Genomic DNA, 15,192 nt, shown 5'->3' with positions numbered 1-15,192 from the left:
CTGCTGGCACTGAACCCGCAACCTTTGGAGTGTTAACATTCACACAAAAAAACATTAACATTAATTGAGTAAACATTGGCACAAAATCCGCTTTGTAAATGCCACTTCGATACTCTTCAAGAGGTTTCCTGGGAAAGGTATACTTTTACCAAAATGTACACCAAATTTCCATACAAACATACAAAAAGAATAAATCAAATCATAACAACAATGAAACATATCAAATTCAAAGTATTCCAAATGATTGCACATCTGCCAACAATATTTATAAGGTGTCACATAAATTACACCAACAATAACGATTATTCTTGCAAAACAACCTTCAATCACTATTGCAAACGCACTTTCAACTGTTTGTTTACATAAGTAAACAATCTAAACAACACAACACTTCTCCCAACACGAACTTAACAACGAAAATCAGCAGCCGCCGATTAAATACAACACCCACCGAAGCTCGTTGAAAACTGACTGAAATGTCAAATTCGAAATAAATTCCTTCAGATGCAAACCGCCACGGCAATCAGCCTTTGGCTCGCCGCGGAGATTGAGGGGCGAACGATATTGAAACATTTCAGCGATCAGTTTGAACCGCCCAGGCGATGCGCCCATGGCACGCCAAGGCGGATGGAGGGCGGACGAAATTGAAAAATTTCAAATGTCAAATTTCAACCGCCCAGTCGGCCCGCCCTCGGTTCGCCAGGGCGGTTCTAGGGCGGACCACACGATCAGTAACGGCCGCCGATGCGTAACGTCCGCACTGAGTTAATGTGGGAGAGTGTTCAGAAATGGTTTTTCGTAGAGAGCCTGGAGCTTTTAGTAGAGAGCCTGGAGCTTATTAATAAGCTCTAGGCTCTCTAGTTTTTAGTCGGTTTTTTTACCGTTGTACATAAAAATTTACATCGAGCTTTATAACCAACCCTATTGTCAAACTTAATCAATCCTGAAACAATCTGATTGAAAAAATAGTCAAACTTTGTTGTAAATAATGTTGTAGGCAGTACTTTTGAGGATTAATCGTCAAATCTGTAACATGGAGTTAAACTTTCTGTGAAGTTGCTGTGAAGTTTTCCATGGCACTTCGAAAAGTTTAACTCCATGTTGCACGCATAAACTCTCACTTTTCATTTCTCGATAAAAAAAATATTTCGAAAGTTACCATACCCAATGAGAAATGTAACTCCCCGATCGGCCTTCGTCAGCCCGATTTTATTGAACCATCAAGATCAAGAACCATCAAGATACTTAAATTTGTGTATCAGAAATCTTGGTGCATAAGCTTTGTTTGATGTGTACCTAAAAAAATAGAAACTTATCTGAATAAGTCCTCATTTTGAATAAGCTTTTCACACATTGAACTCGAGGGTGGACCATTCTAATGTAACAAAATTTGCTATAATTGTTTAATTGTTCGTGGTCGATGTACGAAAACGTTGCACATTGTCTACGGTGGCTGAGGGAACGCAAATTTGCCTATTGTATTTCGCCAGACATTGCTCTTTATGCACGTCCAAGTCCAGTTTTCAGTTGTCCGTTTGTTTCGTTTCACATTTAGCGAAATTGTGTTAATTATATAAAGTTATTGTTTAATTTTTTAATTGTACCAGTAAGTGGCCTCTTGTACTTCATAAATTTAATGAAAATGTGTATTTTTATAATTTTACTTCGTTTATCTTAAAATTTTAAAAATGGCGGTGACTGGATTCCATATTTTAGAGACATGACATTTTATTTTTAGGAATAATTTATTTAAAATCTATTTTCAACAGAAATGAGTGCATCTGAGTCGGGTTCAGAGACCGAAACCTCGATGGAGGAGAAGCCAGAGTCCGAAACGGAGCAAGGCAGCGAGGAGGAAGAAGAGGAGGAGGAAGATGACCGTAAGTTTGCGATGGACAAAAGTGTAACGCACGGTCCAATTCTGGAGTTTTTTTTTTTTTTTTTTGAAAAGGTCCAATAAACCAAATTTCCAGTTTTTGCTTTTTGGGTGTTTTTGAAACCGCCTTGAGTCAGGGGTATTGAAAACACCCAAAAAGCAAAATCTGAAAATTTGGTTTATTGGACCTTTTCAAAAAAACTCCAGAATTGTAGCTTGTACGGAACACTCTAAAAAAATCATAAAAATATTCAAATTTAATTTTCAGATCCTGTTAATGCTGAACAACCCAAAGGCACCGTGCAATCCGAAGAAGAAGAGACTGCCGAAGAGGAGGAGGAGGAAGAAGAAGAAGATGATGAAGAAGACACCGAGCCCGAGAAACAGGAAGTTCGACCTGCACGGCTGAAACCAGCCGTCCAGGCCATGCTGAAGTCAGGACCGGCTGTTCAGAAAAAGCCACCCATGGGACCAACGGCTCAAGCGGCCCAGGCGGCAACAGCGCACAAGAGTAATCATCCACCATATATGATAATGGTCCTCGATGCCATGCAGGATCTTGTAACGGATGAACGTCGAATCTCCGGCGTCACGTTCGCAAAAATCAACAAGTTTGTAGCCGCGAAAACCGAGCAATCAGAAGCGCACGTTAAGCTGTTTTGTTGGAAAGCAATCGAAAAGCACATCAAGGACGAGATCCTTATGAAAAAGACCGGCGTTGGTATGAATGGTTCCGTCGGATACTCGGCCAAGTACCGAGAGAAGCTCAAGAAAGCCGCCAATCCTAAGCCGCCGAAGGTCGCAAAACCTAAAGCGAAGCCAGCGCCCAAAAAGAAGCCGGAAAAGGCAGCCCCAGCGGCCAAAGCTGAACCCAAAAAGAAGCCCGTCGCAAAGGCCAAGCCCGCCAATAAGGACTCGAACAACAATTTAAAAACCGCCAAACCAACCAAGAAAATGGCCACGGCAGCAGCCGGCACGAAAAAGGCCGTCGTTTCCAAAACGACCGGAAAGGTTCGACTCTCGGTCGGAGGTCCGACGGTGGCCAAGCCGAAAAAGCCGGTTGCGAAAGCCAAACCAGCAGCGGGCGCAAAGAAGGAGACCGCTGCGAAGAAACCTGCAGCCGGGGTCAAGACAAAGGCACCAGCGCCGGCGCCGGAAGTGGCTGGGGCCTCCAAGAAGGCCAAAAAGTTAAAGTTCTGAGAGGGGATGTTGATGTTATGCGATGTAATTTAATTGACCATTGATGTTATGCGTGTTGAAAGTAAGATATGATTTTCTAATAAATTTATCACATAGGGGAAATATGCCCATTTTAATCACTCTAAGCCGTTCGACCAATTCTCATCACTTTTGCCGTTTTCCGCTATTAAATCTACATTTTCAGAAGTAGGGGAACGGCATCTAATTCCAGCGTGCCTCTAATGTTGGCAGGTCAGAACTTTGACATTCAATTAAAGCTAATTAAAAGCGTTTTCAACTGAAATCGAATGATAAATAGCTCAATGAGGAGCGAGCAAGCAAGTTTCTATCAAAAGTTTTGCAAAATTAATTGTTTAAATAGTGAAAATCAGCAAATTGGATGGAATTAGGAGCGAATGCTTAACCTGCCAAACATACGAGAATTTCCCCTATCAGCAATGAAGAGTTGCTTGCTCACTTTTTTTTAAGCTAGTTATTACTTTGAAACAGTCAAAAACACTTTATAACAGCTGTAATTCATGATCAAAGTGCTGATAGGCCGATAATAGAAATAGGCTGAGAAAGGGTATAGTTCCCCTAAATGTCACAAAATTAAACGATCATGCTTTAGTTAATCCACCTTTACGGGTTGTTGGTCCCTTCCGAACATTCTTATAGAACCTTTATCCAAAAAGCTTCATCCGCTCTGTGGCTGTCATGCCCGGCACAGTTTTTTTTGTAATGTTGGTACCACTGCGTGATTTTGACGTTTCGGGCGGGCACCATTTGTAACGCCATCTTCGCTTAAAATTCTGGATACGTGTGGGGGAAAATATACTTATTCTCGTTAGTCACCTATCTTCGGCATATGGAGAGTTCTGTCTCGAGTAACACACAAATGTATGCCATTTACTCACACAAGATGAGCGCCCAACCGCTTAAGTGAAGTCGCCACAACCACCTTTTCACTTGCGCTAACGTTGTCACAGCGCTTCCACATATCTAGAGTTTTTTTTTTTTTTTAAGGTCCAATAAACCTAATTTCCAGTTTCTGCTTTTTGAGTGTTTTTGAAACCGCCTTGAGTAAGGGGTATTATAAACACCCAACAAGCAAAAACTGAAAATTTCTTTTATTGGACCTTTTCAAAAAAAACTCCAGAACTTTAAACCTTGCTTAATTAGTTTTAATGGTGGGGTAGCGGTATCGAGTCCCCCATTCTTCCCCGTTATTTTTAGCTTCGTTTAATATTCGGATCCCAACAGTTTTCGTTGAAATTGATGGTTATTTAAAAATAAGTAAAAAAAAATTGAAAACGGGATTCGAACTAAACTCTACCGCGGGTTCAAATCGGCTATATAAAAGTTGTCAGTTTACCTCCAATAAGAGTTAGGAAGTAGCCTCTGAAAAACCTCTGAAAACAAAGGGTTCACAGAACGCGTTCAAAATTGAAAAAGAGAACGGCACGTAAAAGTCCGAACGAAAAGTCATGGCACCTTTGTCTAAGGTTCAGTTCAATGAGAAGAACGAGAACGAACCACGGAACGAACGCAGAACTTCGCTCAGCGTACATCCACAACAGTTGACTCACCATGCTGTGAATCAAAACAATACCGTCTACCGAGAATATACCCTTTCTAATCAAACACCTATCTTCGTCATATGAAGAGTTTGATGCTCGATTAATGTGAAGTCGTTGATCATTTTGGGAGATAATTGATCATCACTCTAAAATATTCTGTACGAATTTCCCCACCAAAATGAATCAGCATGTGCTGGTTGTTGCCTTCTTGAAGCCACTCAATGAATTTTTGGTCTAAATCAAATGTGTCTCAAAATTTATATAATTTTGTGAACAATCATTGACGTCCTGGTTTTGCAATCATTGATTAATGACGATTTCCATAACTTCGCAAGGAATGGGATAATCGTTTCCAAAAGGAATCAGCATGTGTAGGGCAGTATTCTAAACAAAGAAATTTTGTCAAAATATTGAAAGCGACGCAAAATTTATGTCATTGAACGAAAAATCATGGCAATTATGGAAGTCTTCACGTTAATGTTCCAAAAATACTATTTGGGCTATAAACTTACCAGCAACAGCACCACCTCAAGCACGCAAATTTATGCCATTTACTGGCCAAAAAGATCAAATTTAATGCACTTTTGATCATAATTTCTATTTTGCGAGACCATTTCTCATCATTTTGGTGGCACACAAATCCACACACGAGATGAGAAGTTAACCTCGCCATCAATAAATTTTCACTTGCGCTAACGACTTCAAAGCGCTTAAGATATAAAATTGCGTCCAACTATCGGCAACGGTTCTTTTGCACATTAGTTAGTCACTCACTTGAAAAATAATCCCGAAACGTGTGAGTAATTAGCAAGCCCCATAAAAAAACAAACGCGCCAAGTCTTTTGACGTTTGAATTTTGACGACCCATTCCAATCGAAGGCTGAAGAAAACCGAGCGAGATGCGAAGGCAAATAAAGAACAAAGGGTTAACACCACCAGCAGCGCCTGTTAGAGTGAGCCAGTGATGCCAGGAAATTTTCACTATAAATGCTACTTTTCGTGAGTATTCGCTTAAAATTTCATCAATTTTGGCAGCACTGAGCAGACCCAAAAGTGCGCTGGAAGAAAAAAGAACTAAGCTTAAAATAGGAAAATGGGCGTGGCCTAATGCATTCCGACTGATTAGAATGCATTTGGGAAATATTTTTTAATGCTTGTGAAAAGGAATAGAATAACTTAAAAAAAATGAAAATAAACAGAAATGTTCACATAAAGTTGCTCTACTCGTTGGTGTACTTGTTTTTAATAAATTTCAAGGAACACTCCAGATTATCCAGCATCATTCAAACAGGACCGCTTATTAGGCCTCAAATGAGTATATTTCCCCTATGTGATATTTTAAAAGCTCAAGTAATATATTAAAAACATTTTTTTTTTCTCATAAAACAAACAAAACGCGTCTTGTAAGCTCGACAAAATGAAAATAAGTTCAACACTTCCGTCCGACAATCACTCGCTATAACCCTTATAAATCCTGCTCCACCGCCTCTTCCCCACCGATCGTTCCAATCTCCTCGATCCAGGCGGCCTGATCGCTGGCGCTCATGGCCGGCTCCGTGTGGATCGAATTCCCATTCCTCAACCGCTTGAACAACCCGTCGATAAAAATGCGCACATTGCACCGCCGAGAAGACGAACAGCCCCAGGTGCTGCTGCTGCCGGACTCGTTGAGGAACACCAACCGGTACCGGTGCCCTTCGTACATGATCGTCACGATCGGGCGCAGGAAGTTCGGTTGTAGTCGGAACCAGAACGGCTTTTCCGCGCCCGTTTGCGCGTCGATGATGGTGCTTCGGCCGAGGGGGAAGGTCAGCAGGCTCCACGGCTTGGTGGAGTGACTGTGGCGGGGGATTTCCGGAAGGTGGGCGGACTTGCAGCTGTTGTCGAGCGTGACGGTGGCTCGACATGCGCGTACCGTGGTGTAGATGCACTTCCAGCTGGTGAATTTGGCGGTCGACAGGTTGTAGTAGTACTCGAAGCCGTTTTGGACGATTTTCATGCTTCGGTTTTTGATTTGGACTTGGAAGTTCCGGTCCGGGTCTTGGGTGGAGAGAATTTCTAGCAGGTCGTGTGTACTGAGAGGACCTTTCTTGATGGGGACGGTGCTGGTGGAGGGCGTGTCGGGGAAGGAGGCACCTTCGAGCAGGTCGGGTTGGTCCGATCCGGTGATGGTTTTGATTTCTTGGGGTGTTAGTGCGGCGTGTTGGTGAGAGTTTTTGCAGGCGATGGAGCGCAGACTGCTCTCAACTTTGATGTATCCGGTGCAGGTTCGGGGACATTTCCAGGTGCTGTGTCCGTGTCGGTCGATTCGACAGAGCGTGTACTTTTGGCCTTGGTAGATTAGGCCACGGTTGGGGAAGAAGTCCGCCGGGTAGGTGTACAAATAACAGGGCAGGTCGACGTTTTTGGTTTCGTCGAATATTGTCCTCTTTCCGTCGGTGAGTTTGAACGCTGGGACGTCGCCGTCCAAATGGTTGTGCTTGTGGTCGGATTCGTGCAACCTTGCCACCTTTCCGTCAGGGCTGATGTACAACTTGACCTTGCAAAGGCGAATGTCGCTCCAAACGCAGCTCCACTGGCTGTAGCCTGTTGATTCCTTTGCGTTGAACCGGAAGTCACGCCCGTCAAAGGTGACAACCAGCAGTTGCTTTTGATCTGTTTGACGGTGTAATTTTTCTCCGGATTTTGTTGGCTGATGGTCGTATAGATCGGCATTGGTAACAGCTGGGCAGTCGCTGGTTGCTCCACGGATTTTTGCACTCTTCGCCCAGTCGGTTCAGTGTCCTTAACCAACGAATCCATGGAACTTTGGGGCAGCCCCAGGTGCGTGTGCTCTCCCTTGACCTCCATCTTGCGGAAATCACCTTCGGAGAGCAAAATTGCCGCGCAGGACTGCCTCCTGAGACACCTCCACCGAATGATTCCGTGCTTGCCAATTTCATGCAGCGTGTACAGATATCCACGGTAAAGAACCCGACGCGACTCGTGGTTCGCGTTGAACCATTTCAGCAGCCAAACCGCTTCTCCGGCGATCACTCGCTTGCCTAGCGGATAGTTTAGCAGCTCGAGCGGTCTAGTTTCGTGGTTGTGCTTGCGCTCGATGAAGGTCAACTGTCTGCCATCGAGACTTACTTGGGCAACCGCTTTGCAGTTTCTCAGCTGGGACATTGCGCACTTCCACAGCGTTGAATTGTCCTCAAGCTGGGTGGAAAAGCAATACTCGTAATTGTCCTCATCGACGACCTTGAAACCTGTATCAAGTGGAAGCACCTTAAAGTTGCGCGCGGGATCCTTCTGCTGGAGGATTTTGTAGATGTCCACATTATTGTCCTTAACTTTCGCTTGAACTCCGTCCTCCGCTCCGTTAGCACATTCAGACTTGGACGTGTGAGTCCCGTTACCCACGTATCCTTCCTGATCGGCCCGCTTTTCAATCGCAACTCGCGACGTCGTCCGCTGATACGTACGAATTGCCTCGAGCGAGCCATCCCGAATGCCGCGCAACCTCAACGCGTGGTCAATCTCCCACTGCGCCAGCGGCGGATGGTTGTGCCGACCGCGCATTTCAAACTTCTCAAAAAGCGGATCAATCCGAAGCAATGCCGTGCACTTCCTGAACACGTGATGACACTTCCAAACGCCAATCAGTCCCTTGAACCGAATCGACTGCAGCAAGTACTTCTGCCCGGCAAAGATCAAACACCGCGTGTACTGACTTCGCTGGCGTTCGCCGTACAGCAGCCAAAACGGTTGCTCCTTACCGTCAAACTGAACCATCCCCTTCCCCTCCGGACACTCCATCAGCTTGTCCAGCTCGTTCATGTGGTTGTGCTTGTCGATTGAACCCCCAAATGTAGCCAACATTCCCTTCGCGTCAATTTTCAGCTTCACGCGACAATCTCGCAACTTGCATTGAACGCAGTGCCACAGCGAACTCCCGTCCGGCAGGACCAATCGCAGATCGAACGGATATTCCTCAAACACCACCTCAACCGCCTCGTCCGTTTCATCCAGCACGTCAAAGTTACGATCCTCGTGGTCGCTTCCAATCCACGGCAGAGACCGTGCCGTGATCTTCCGCTTTTCCCCACCCTTCTCCCCCTCCGCCGCCGTCGAACCATCCGACTCAAACCCCTCAACCCCATCCCCATTCTCGCTCCCAATGCTGTACGAATCCGACGAATCCATCACGTCCTCCAACTTCACCGGCACGGCCGTCGGCGAAAACTCCGCCCGAAATCCAGCCAACTCTTCAACACCACCCACGCAATCCCCGCAAAGCTTCGTCACCGAGTCCCAGCTGTTGATCTCAACCCCCAAACAATCCCGCACCCGTTCCACATCATTCGCCACAACGTTCCCCCCAGGAAACAACTCGACCAATCCGCCATCCGCCTTCAAGCAGAACCGGCACACGTCCTCGTCTTCCTTGTCGTCCAGCCCGTTCTCGACGTAACTGTTGCAGTGCAGGGCGCGCGTCCGGAAGGCGTGCTGCGCGTCGACGCGTTCTGCACAGCCGGCGCAAATCTGCCCCGTCGGATCGACCTCCGGTGAGATCTGTGAAACCGAAAAGATTATACGTTAAGCTTTTTTTTGAAGATCTGCAAATTACTCACCCCAAGTCCGAGGCAGTCGATGATCTTGTCGGCGGTTTCCGGGTCGGAGCGCAGATCCGCACTGAGCTTCTTGCACAAATTGCAGGTGGATTGCGGGGAAGGTTGTTGTTCGGGAGGTTCATCACTTTGCTCAGGTGCTGGCGCTGGAGATACCGGTGCTGGTGGTGGTGCTACAGCTTCTGCCGGTACATCTTCACTGCGTTTACGTTTTCGTAGCGAGCGTCTCATTGTTGTGGTGTGATCAGTGGTATCTAAACGTGCTTAAATCATCAAAATATTGGGAATTTTACTTAAAAATTAATAATTACAGCTAGGCAACAATTTTTTCTACCTCCCGGAATCAAAACAAAAACATTCCCATGAAACGTCAGAAATCAGGTTCATGCACTGATGAAAATTATCAGTTCAATTTTGCAATGATCATGAAATTAAAAAAAAATAAAATCGAGAAATATGAATCGTATTTTCTACACTAGTTTATATATTTGTTTGGGTTAAAAGAAACTTATTAAAATAATTTTATTTAAAAAGTTGAACTTTTAAACTTTTATCAAACATTAATTCCGGCCCGCCACTGCTTCAGAAAAAATAAACCTGGCCCGCAGGGCCAATAGGTCGGGCACCCCTGTTTTAGGCTAGTCTGCAGATCAAAAGGAAATGGGTCAAGAAACAGCTTTACGAACAGCAGAACAAAGGAGAGGGAGCGATTTCTTGGGGCTTTTCTTCACCCTCTCTGACTTGCTTGCTCTGCCGCTGCTTCCCATATGAAATTTTTCTTGACCGGTTTCTTCCGAAGTGCATACCTTACATTTAGAGTTTCAGAGTTCAAGAATTTTAGCTATTAAAGGCAAAAAAAAATCAAGCTAGGGAGCGTTCTTTTATTACGTAACGCAATAGGGGGAAGGGGAGGTCGGAGGCCGGGTTACGCTCCATACATTTTTTTAATTTGTATGGAAATTTTGTTACGAGGGGAAGGGAGAGGGGGTCTCAAAATCCGATTTTTTGCGTTACGTAATAAAAGAACGCTCCCCTAGAGTTGGGGTGAACTTGATTTTGAATCTGTTTGAACCATCTACACGGTTGGGGCAAATTATTTTATGAAATGGAAAACGTATTTATTTATAAGAATTTTATTTATTATATCGTATAAGGTTTTTTTTAAACTAATGATTGCAAACTAACTAATATAAATTTTTGAAACCTATAATTCAACAGTTAAACAATTTCTGAATTTCAGAGTTTAATTTTAATTCAGCTTTAATTTTAAAATTTAAGAATTTAAAAGTTATGGAATTTATGAAATCAAGCAACACAATGTAAATGGGCCAATTCCGAAGTGTAAACAAATAGGCTATCCTGCTCACGTCAGTTGATGTTTACATCTGGCATGAAAGGTATACACTCTTTGTTTACAGACCCACTACGGCCCTTTTGCATTGTTTTGCTAGACATTTCCAAATATTGCGTTGCGTAATTAAGGAACGCCCTCCAAAAACAGAAATTGAAAATCCTATAAGTTATTGTCTTTCATATGTTTATGAGACTTTAAAAAAAACTCCTGATTTCAATTAAATAATAAATACCCGGAGATAAGAAAAAATATTATCCACTGTTCCCCATTTTTCTGAGCAGTTCTCTCAGATTTCGGCCATTCGATTTTTTTGAATTTTTTATTCCTACTGAAACTTTTTTGGTGCTTTCGGTATGCATTAGTTTGTCCATATAATTTTCCATACAAATTTGGCAGCTGTCCATAGAAAAATAATATATGATAATTCAAAAATCTTTATCTTTTGAAGAATATTTTTGATCGATTAAAAAAATATGTTTGAAAAGTTGAGAAAATTCTCTATATTAGGTGTTTTTTTAACTTTGTTGATACCAGGGTAGGTAAACCATCACCATCGCACTATCATTGATGCATATTTCAGTGCGTTCCTCGTCTCTTAAAACTTCTCTTCTCTTTCGCAGCCGAGTGATGGTCGGCTTGCTATCGCGAATATCGAAAGCCCATCACATCGACGAGAAATACCCTATCGCTGGCTCGGATGGAACTATCGTTCCAACCGGAGAGACACGCACACGAAATTGCTGTATACATACACTGGAGCTCACGCACACAAATGAACTAATTTCTACAGGGCTTACGGGCGAGAGAATTTCACGATTGCTCTTTCTCTTGCTTTTTGAGCGAGGGGACTGGCTGTGTGAGAGATTTTTTTCCGTCTTACGCATCGGTTTGTTCGTTGCTCGCTATTTCATCGGCATCGTTTCGCTTCGCTCTCTTGATGCGGTTTTGGGAGAACGCCGAAAATTTGATGATTTGAGCGAGGGACGATATCTAAAAGCCCTCGGCCATCGGCGAGGAAATGAGAAACTACCAACCCTGGTTGATACGACCCTTAGTTGCTGAGATATAGCCATGCAAAGGTTTACAAACAGGAAAATTTATGTTTTCTAAGTCTCACCCAAACAACCCACCATTTTCTAATGTCAATATCTCATCAATTTATGGTCCGATTTTCGATGTTAAAACATGAAACATTCGTGAAATTTTCCGATCTTTTCGAAAACAATTTTTTTATACCGAGACTTACATTTTAAAAGGGCGTAATATTGAATGTTTGGCTCTTTGAAATGTTAGTCTTGATTTTGAAAATATTGTTTTCAAAAAGATCGGAAAATTTCACAAATGTTTCATATTTTAACATTGAAAATCGGACCATTAATTGCTGAGATATCGACATTAGAAAATGGTGGGTTGTTTGGGTGAGACTTAGAAAACATCAATTTTCCTGTTTTGCCTTCCTCACGTTAAGGCTAGTATGGAGATCGGAAGGAAAGGGGTCAAGAAACAGCTTTACGAACAGCAGAACAAAGGAGAGGGAGCGTTTTCTTGGGGCTTTTCTTCACCCTCTCTGGCTTGCTTTCGCTGCTGCTGCTGCCCATTTGAAATTTTTCTTGACCGGTTCCTTTCGATGTGCATACACCGCTTTACTGAGGAAAGGCTATAAAATCACTCAATTAGACCTCCTAGACCCACCTTCATATATACCTATCGACTCAGAATCAAATTCTGAGTAAATGTCTGTGTGTGTGGTTGGATGTTGATCAAAAAATTGTCACTCGAATATCTCGACATTGGCTGAACCGATTTTGTCCGTTTTGGCGTCATCCGATCCGTCTTGGGGTTCCATAAGTCGCTATTAAAAATTATGCAGTTTAGTTAAGTACTTCAAAAGTTATGCTAAAAAAAACGATTTTAAAAAAAAGTCCGGAAGATTGTAAAGAGGGTTGTTTTTGTAAGAAATGCTATACATTTTTAGAAAGGTATTTAAAAGACCTTTCCAACGCGTCCAAAACATTGAAGATCTGACAACCCTATCAAAAGTTATAAGCACTCAAGTGTTATTTACGCACTTTTTGCATTTTGGATTGCACCCTTTAAATGTGAGGAAGGCGCCAACCACCTTAGGGTGGATTAAGTAACGTTTTTAAACACTTATACGGCAATATCTCAGCAAATAAGGATCGTATCAACAAAGTTGAAAAAAAAACAAAATATAGAGAATTTTCTCAGCTTTTCAAAAATATTTTTTTCAATGTGGGCAAACATGTGCACTAATTTAAAAAAATGAAAAACTGCGACTATTTTTAAAAAAAAAGTTACCCAAAAATTGCTTTGATCTAAAAACGGTGCAGTTTATAAAAACTTCACTCAAGTACTTTTTGATTGCAAATTTGATTTTACATCGAAAAATGAAGTTGAAAAATTTTCGGGACCAATATTTCGATCTTTTTTTAATAAATCAGTATTGATTCAAAAATTCATAACTCGGTCAAAGATTTTTTACACAACCTGGAAATTTCTGAAAAGTTGGCATTTTATGTCATATCAAAAAATAAAACAAAATTAAAATAGTGCTATTTTGCAAATCAAGTTTTAGTGACAAAAAGTTAAATAAAAAATCACCAAATTTTTTTACCGTGCTTCATTTTTTTTTTTGTAGTCCTTATTCCACACCTACAACTTTGCCGAAGACACCAAATCGATCAAAAAATTCCTTCAAAATATACCGATTTTTGTATTTTCATAAATCATTTTTGTATGGACAGCAGCCAAATTTGTATGGAATATTATATGGACAAACTAATGATGCAAAATGGGTTCTTTGGGCATACCAAAAGCACCACAAAAGTTTTAGCCGGATTAAAAATAAAAAAAAATCAAAAAAAGACCGATTTTGTAGAGAATTGCTCTTTGGTTACCTCTATTGCCCTCCTGTTCAAAGATAAACGATCTGTTGGCTTCTCCGTCAGACTGGTTAACGGCTTCCAGCCACTCCTCATCAACGACAATAGGTATCACACTTGAGTTTGTCTCTGCATCAACGTCTTCCACAGGTTCGAGTTGAGGACTATAAAAATATGTTTACAATTTTATCAAATAACCTACAAGATAACAAGTCAAATCGTACCCTTGGTCCTGCACCACTAGTGGTGGGCCGCTCCAGGACGTGCCAACGATTCGCGGAACGACTCCGAACCGCAGACCCCGGTCCGGTCGACCCCGAATGCGAAAGTCCTCGTCCGCAAAATGAGCCGAACATATTTTCCGGTTGGCCAACACTTCATCGCCGTGCTCTTCGTAGTCGGCCAGCAGCTCTTCCGAGTCGCAAAACTGTACCCACCGAATGGCAACGGTCGGATTTCGCGGGAATTTAATAAACGACGCTCCGTTCCGCTTCACTTCGTTGTTCGCACACGTACTAACCTCGCACTTACGACCCATTTTTGTTGGGAATTATTCACCTTTTTGTATCACGCGTCGCGAGCTAAACAAAAAAAAATCAAGCAAACTGTCAAGCTTTGTTTTGACAGGTTTTGACCGTTTTTTGACGTAAGTGTTTGCGTTTTGAAGGCACGGAGAAAAAAATCGGTATCGAAATTGTGTTTTTCGTTATTCGCGAACTGTCAAAATTCTTAACTGAAACCGGGTTGGAGTAAAACCGCATTTTTCTTAGTTTCAATGAAAATTTGTTAAGCCTTTGGTTGGCCTTTGGCCAATTGGGTCCTAAAATGAAGCTTAGTTTGGGTACTAAAGCCCTATGCAAATTATTATGTACAACGGTAAAAAACACGACTAAAAACCATTTCTGATCACTTTTTTTTTCATTTTAATGCAAAAAAATGACTAGACAAATTTTTTTAGATTGATCAACTATGGTCCCCTTGGAACGAGCTGTCAAGTAGGAACTTTTCTGTCAAGAAGGACCGCGAGGTTAATTTTTCCAAATTGATTTAAAAATCCATTTTAAACTCTCTCTCAGAAAAATAAGCTTTATGGATGTAAACAATAATATCAGTAATTTAAGCTTCATTTTAGGACCCAATTGGTTTTCATTTTTAGAGAAATCAAATCTTTTAAATTTATTTTTTTTTAAAACATCTATTAATTACACAAAAGTCGAGAGCATAAATATTTATTTTACATTTAATTTTTTTTATTTTGTTTTTTTTTTAAGGATCATCACAATTGGGTCCTAAAATGAAGCTAAGATTGCTGATATTATTGTTCACAGCGATAAAGCTTATTTTTCTGAGTACAATGACCCTTTGTACGACCATAAAGAGCTTAAAATGGATTTTTAAATCAATTTTGAAAAATTAACCTCGCGGTCCTTCTTGACAGAAAAGCTCCTACTTGACAGGTCGTTCCAAGGGGACCATAGTTGATCCATCGAAAAAATGTTGTCTTGTCAAAAAAAAATTTTGCATTGAAATGAAAAAAAGTGATCAGAAATGGTTTTTAATCGTGTTTTTTACCGTTGTACATAAAAATTGGCATAGGGCTTTAGTACCCAATTGGGTCCTAAAATGAAGCTTAGATTGCTGATATTATTGTTTACAGCGATAAAGCTTATTTTTCTGAGTACAATGA

General features: G+C 41.8%; 2 protein-coding genes across 4 annotated transcripts; one reads left to right on the top strand and one right to left on the bottom strand.

Annotated features, from left to right (window-relative positions):
- Nucleotides 1-1,460: 1,460 nt before the first annotated feature.
- Nucleotides 1,461-3,192, top strand: LOC6037393 (histone H1.3). The gene is made up of 3 exons (XM_001847259.2): nt 1,461-1,606; nt 1,770-1,880; nt 2,145-3,192. Exons 2-3 carry the CDS (start codon nt 1,772-1,774, stop codon nt 3,074-3,076), a joined length of 1,041 nt encoding a protein of 346 aa, XP_001847311.2. The 5' UTR covers nt 1,461-1,606; nt 1,770-1,771; the 3' UTR covers nt 3,077-3,192.
- Nucleotides 3,193-6,842: 3,650 nt separating this feature from the next.
- Nucleotides 6,843-14,102, bottom strand: LOC6040137. Of its 3 annotated transcripts, none has more exons than XM_038254707.1 (4): nt 13,730-14,102; nt 13,521-13,669; nt 9,252-9,511; nt 6,843-9,192 (listed from the first exon to the last, which is right to left on the bottom strand). In XM_038254707.1, the coding sequence occupies exons 1-4, from the start codon at nt 14,041-14,043 to the stop codon at nt 6,976-6,978; spliced, it is 2,940 nt and encodes a 979-aa protein (XP_038110635.1). In that variant the 5' UTR covers nt 14,044-14,102; the 3' UTR covers nt 6,843-6,975. The 3 variants fall into 3 exon arrangements, with proteins under 3 accessions (XP_038110635.1, XP_038110636.1, XP_038110637.1); XM_038254708.1 differs by having other exon boundaries at nt 9,252-9,502; XM_038254709.1 differs by lacking the exons at nt 13,521-13,669; nt 13,730-14,102 and adding an exon at nt 9,560-9,588 and having other exon boundaries at nt 9,252-9,502.
- Nucleotides 14,103-15,192: the final 1,090 nt, after the last annotated feature.

This window comes from Culex quinquefasciatus, chromosome 2 (genome assembly GCF_015732765.1).
Source record: "Culex quinquefasciatus strain JHB chromosome 2, VPISU_Cqui_1.0_pri_paternal, whole genome shotgun sequence".
Classification (NCBI taxonomy): domain Eukaryota; kingdom Metazoa; phylum Arthropoda; class Insecta; order Diptera; family Culicidae; genus Culex; species Culex quinquefasciatus.
Note: the sequence above shows the minus strand (reverse complement) of the source record. Positions and strands in the feature narration are given on the sequence as shown.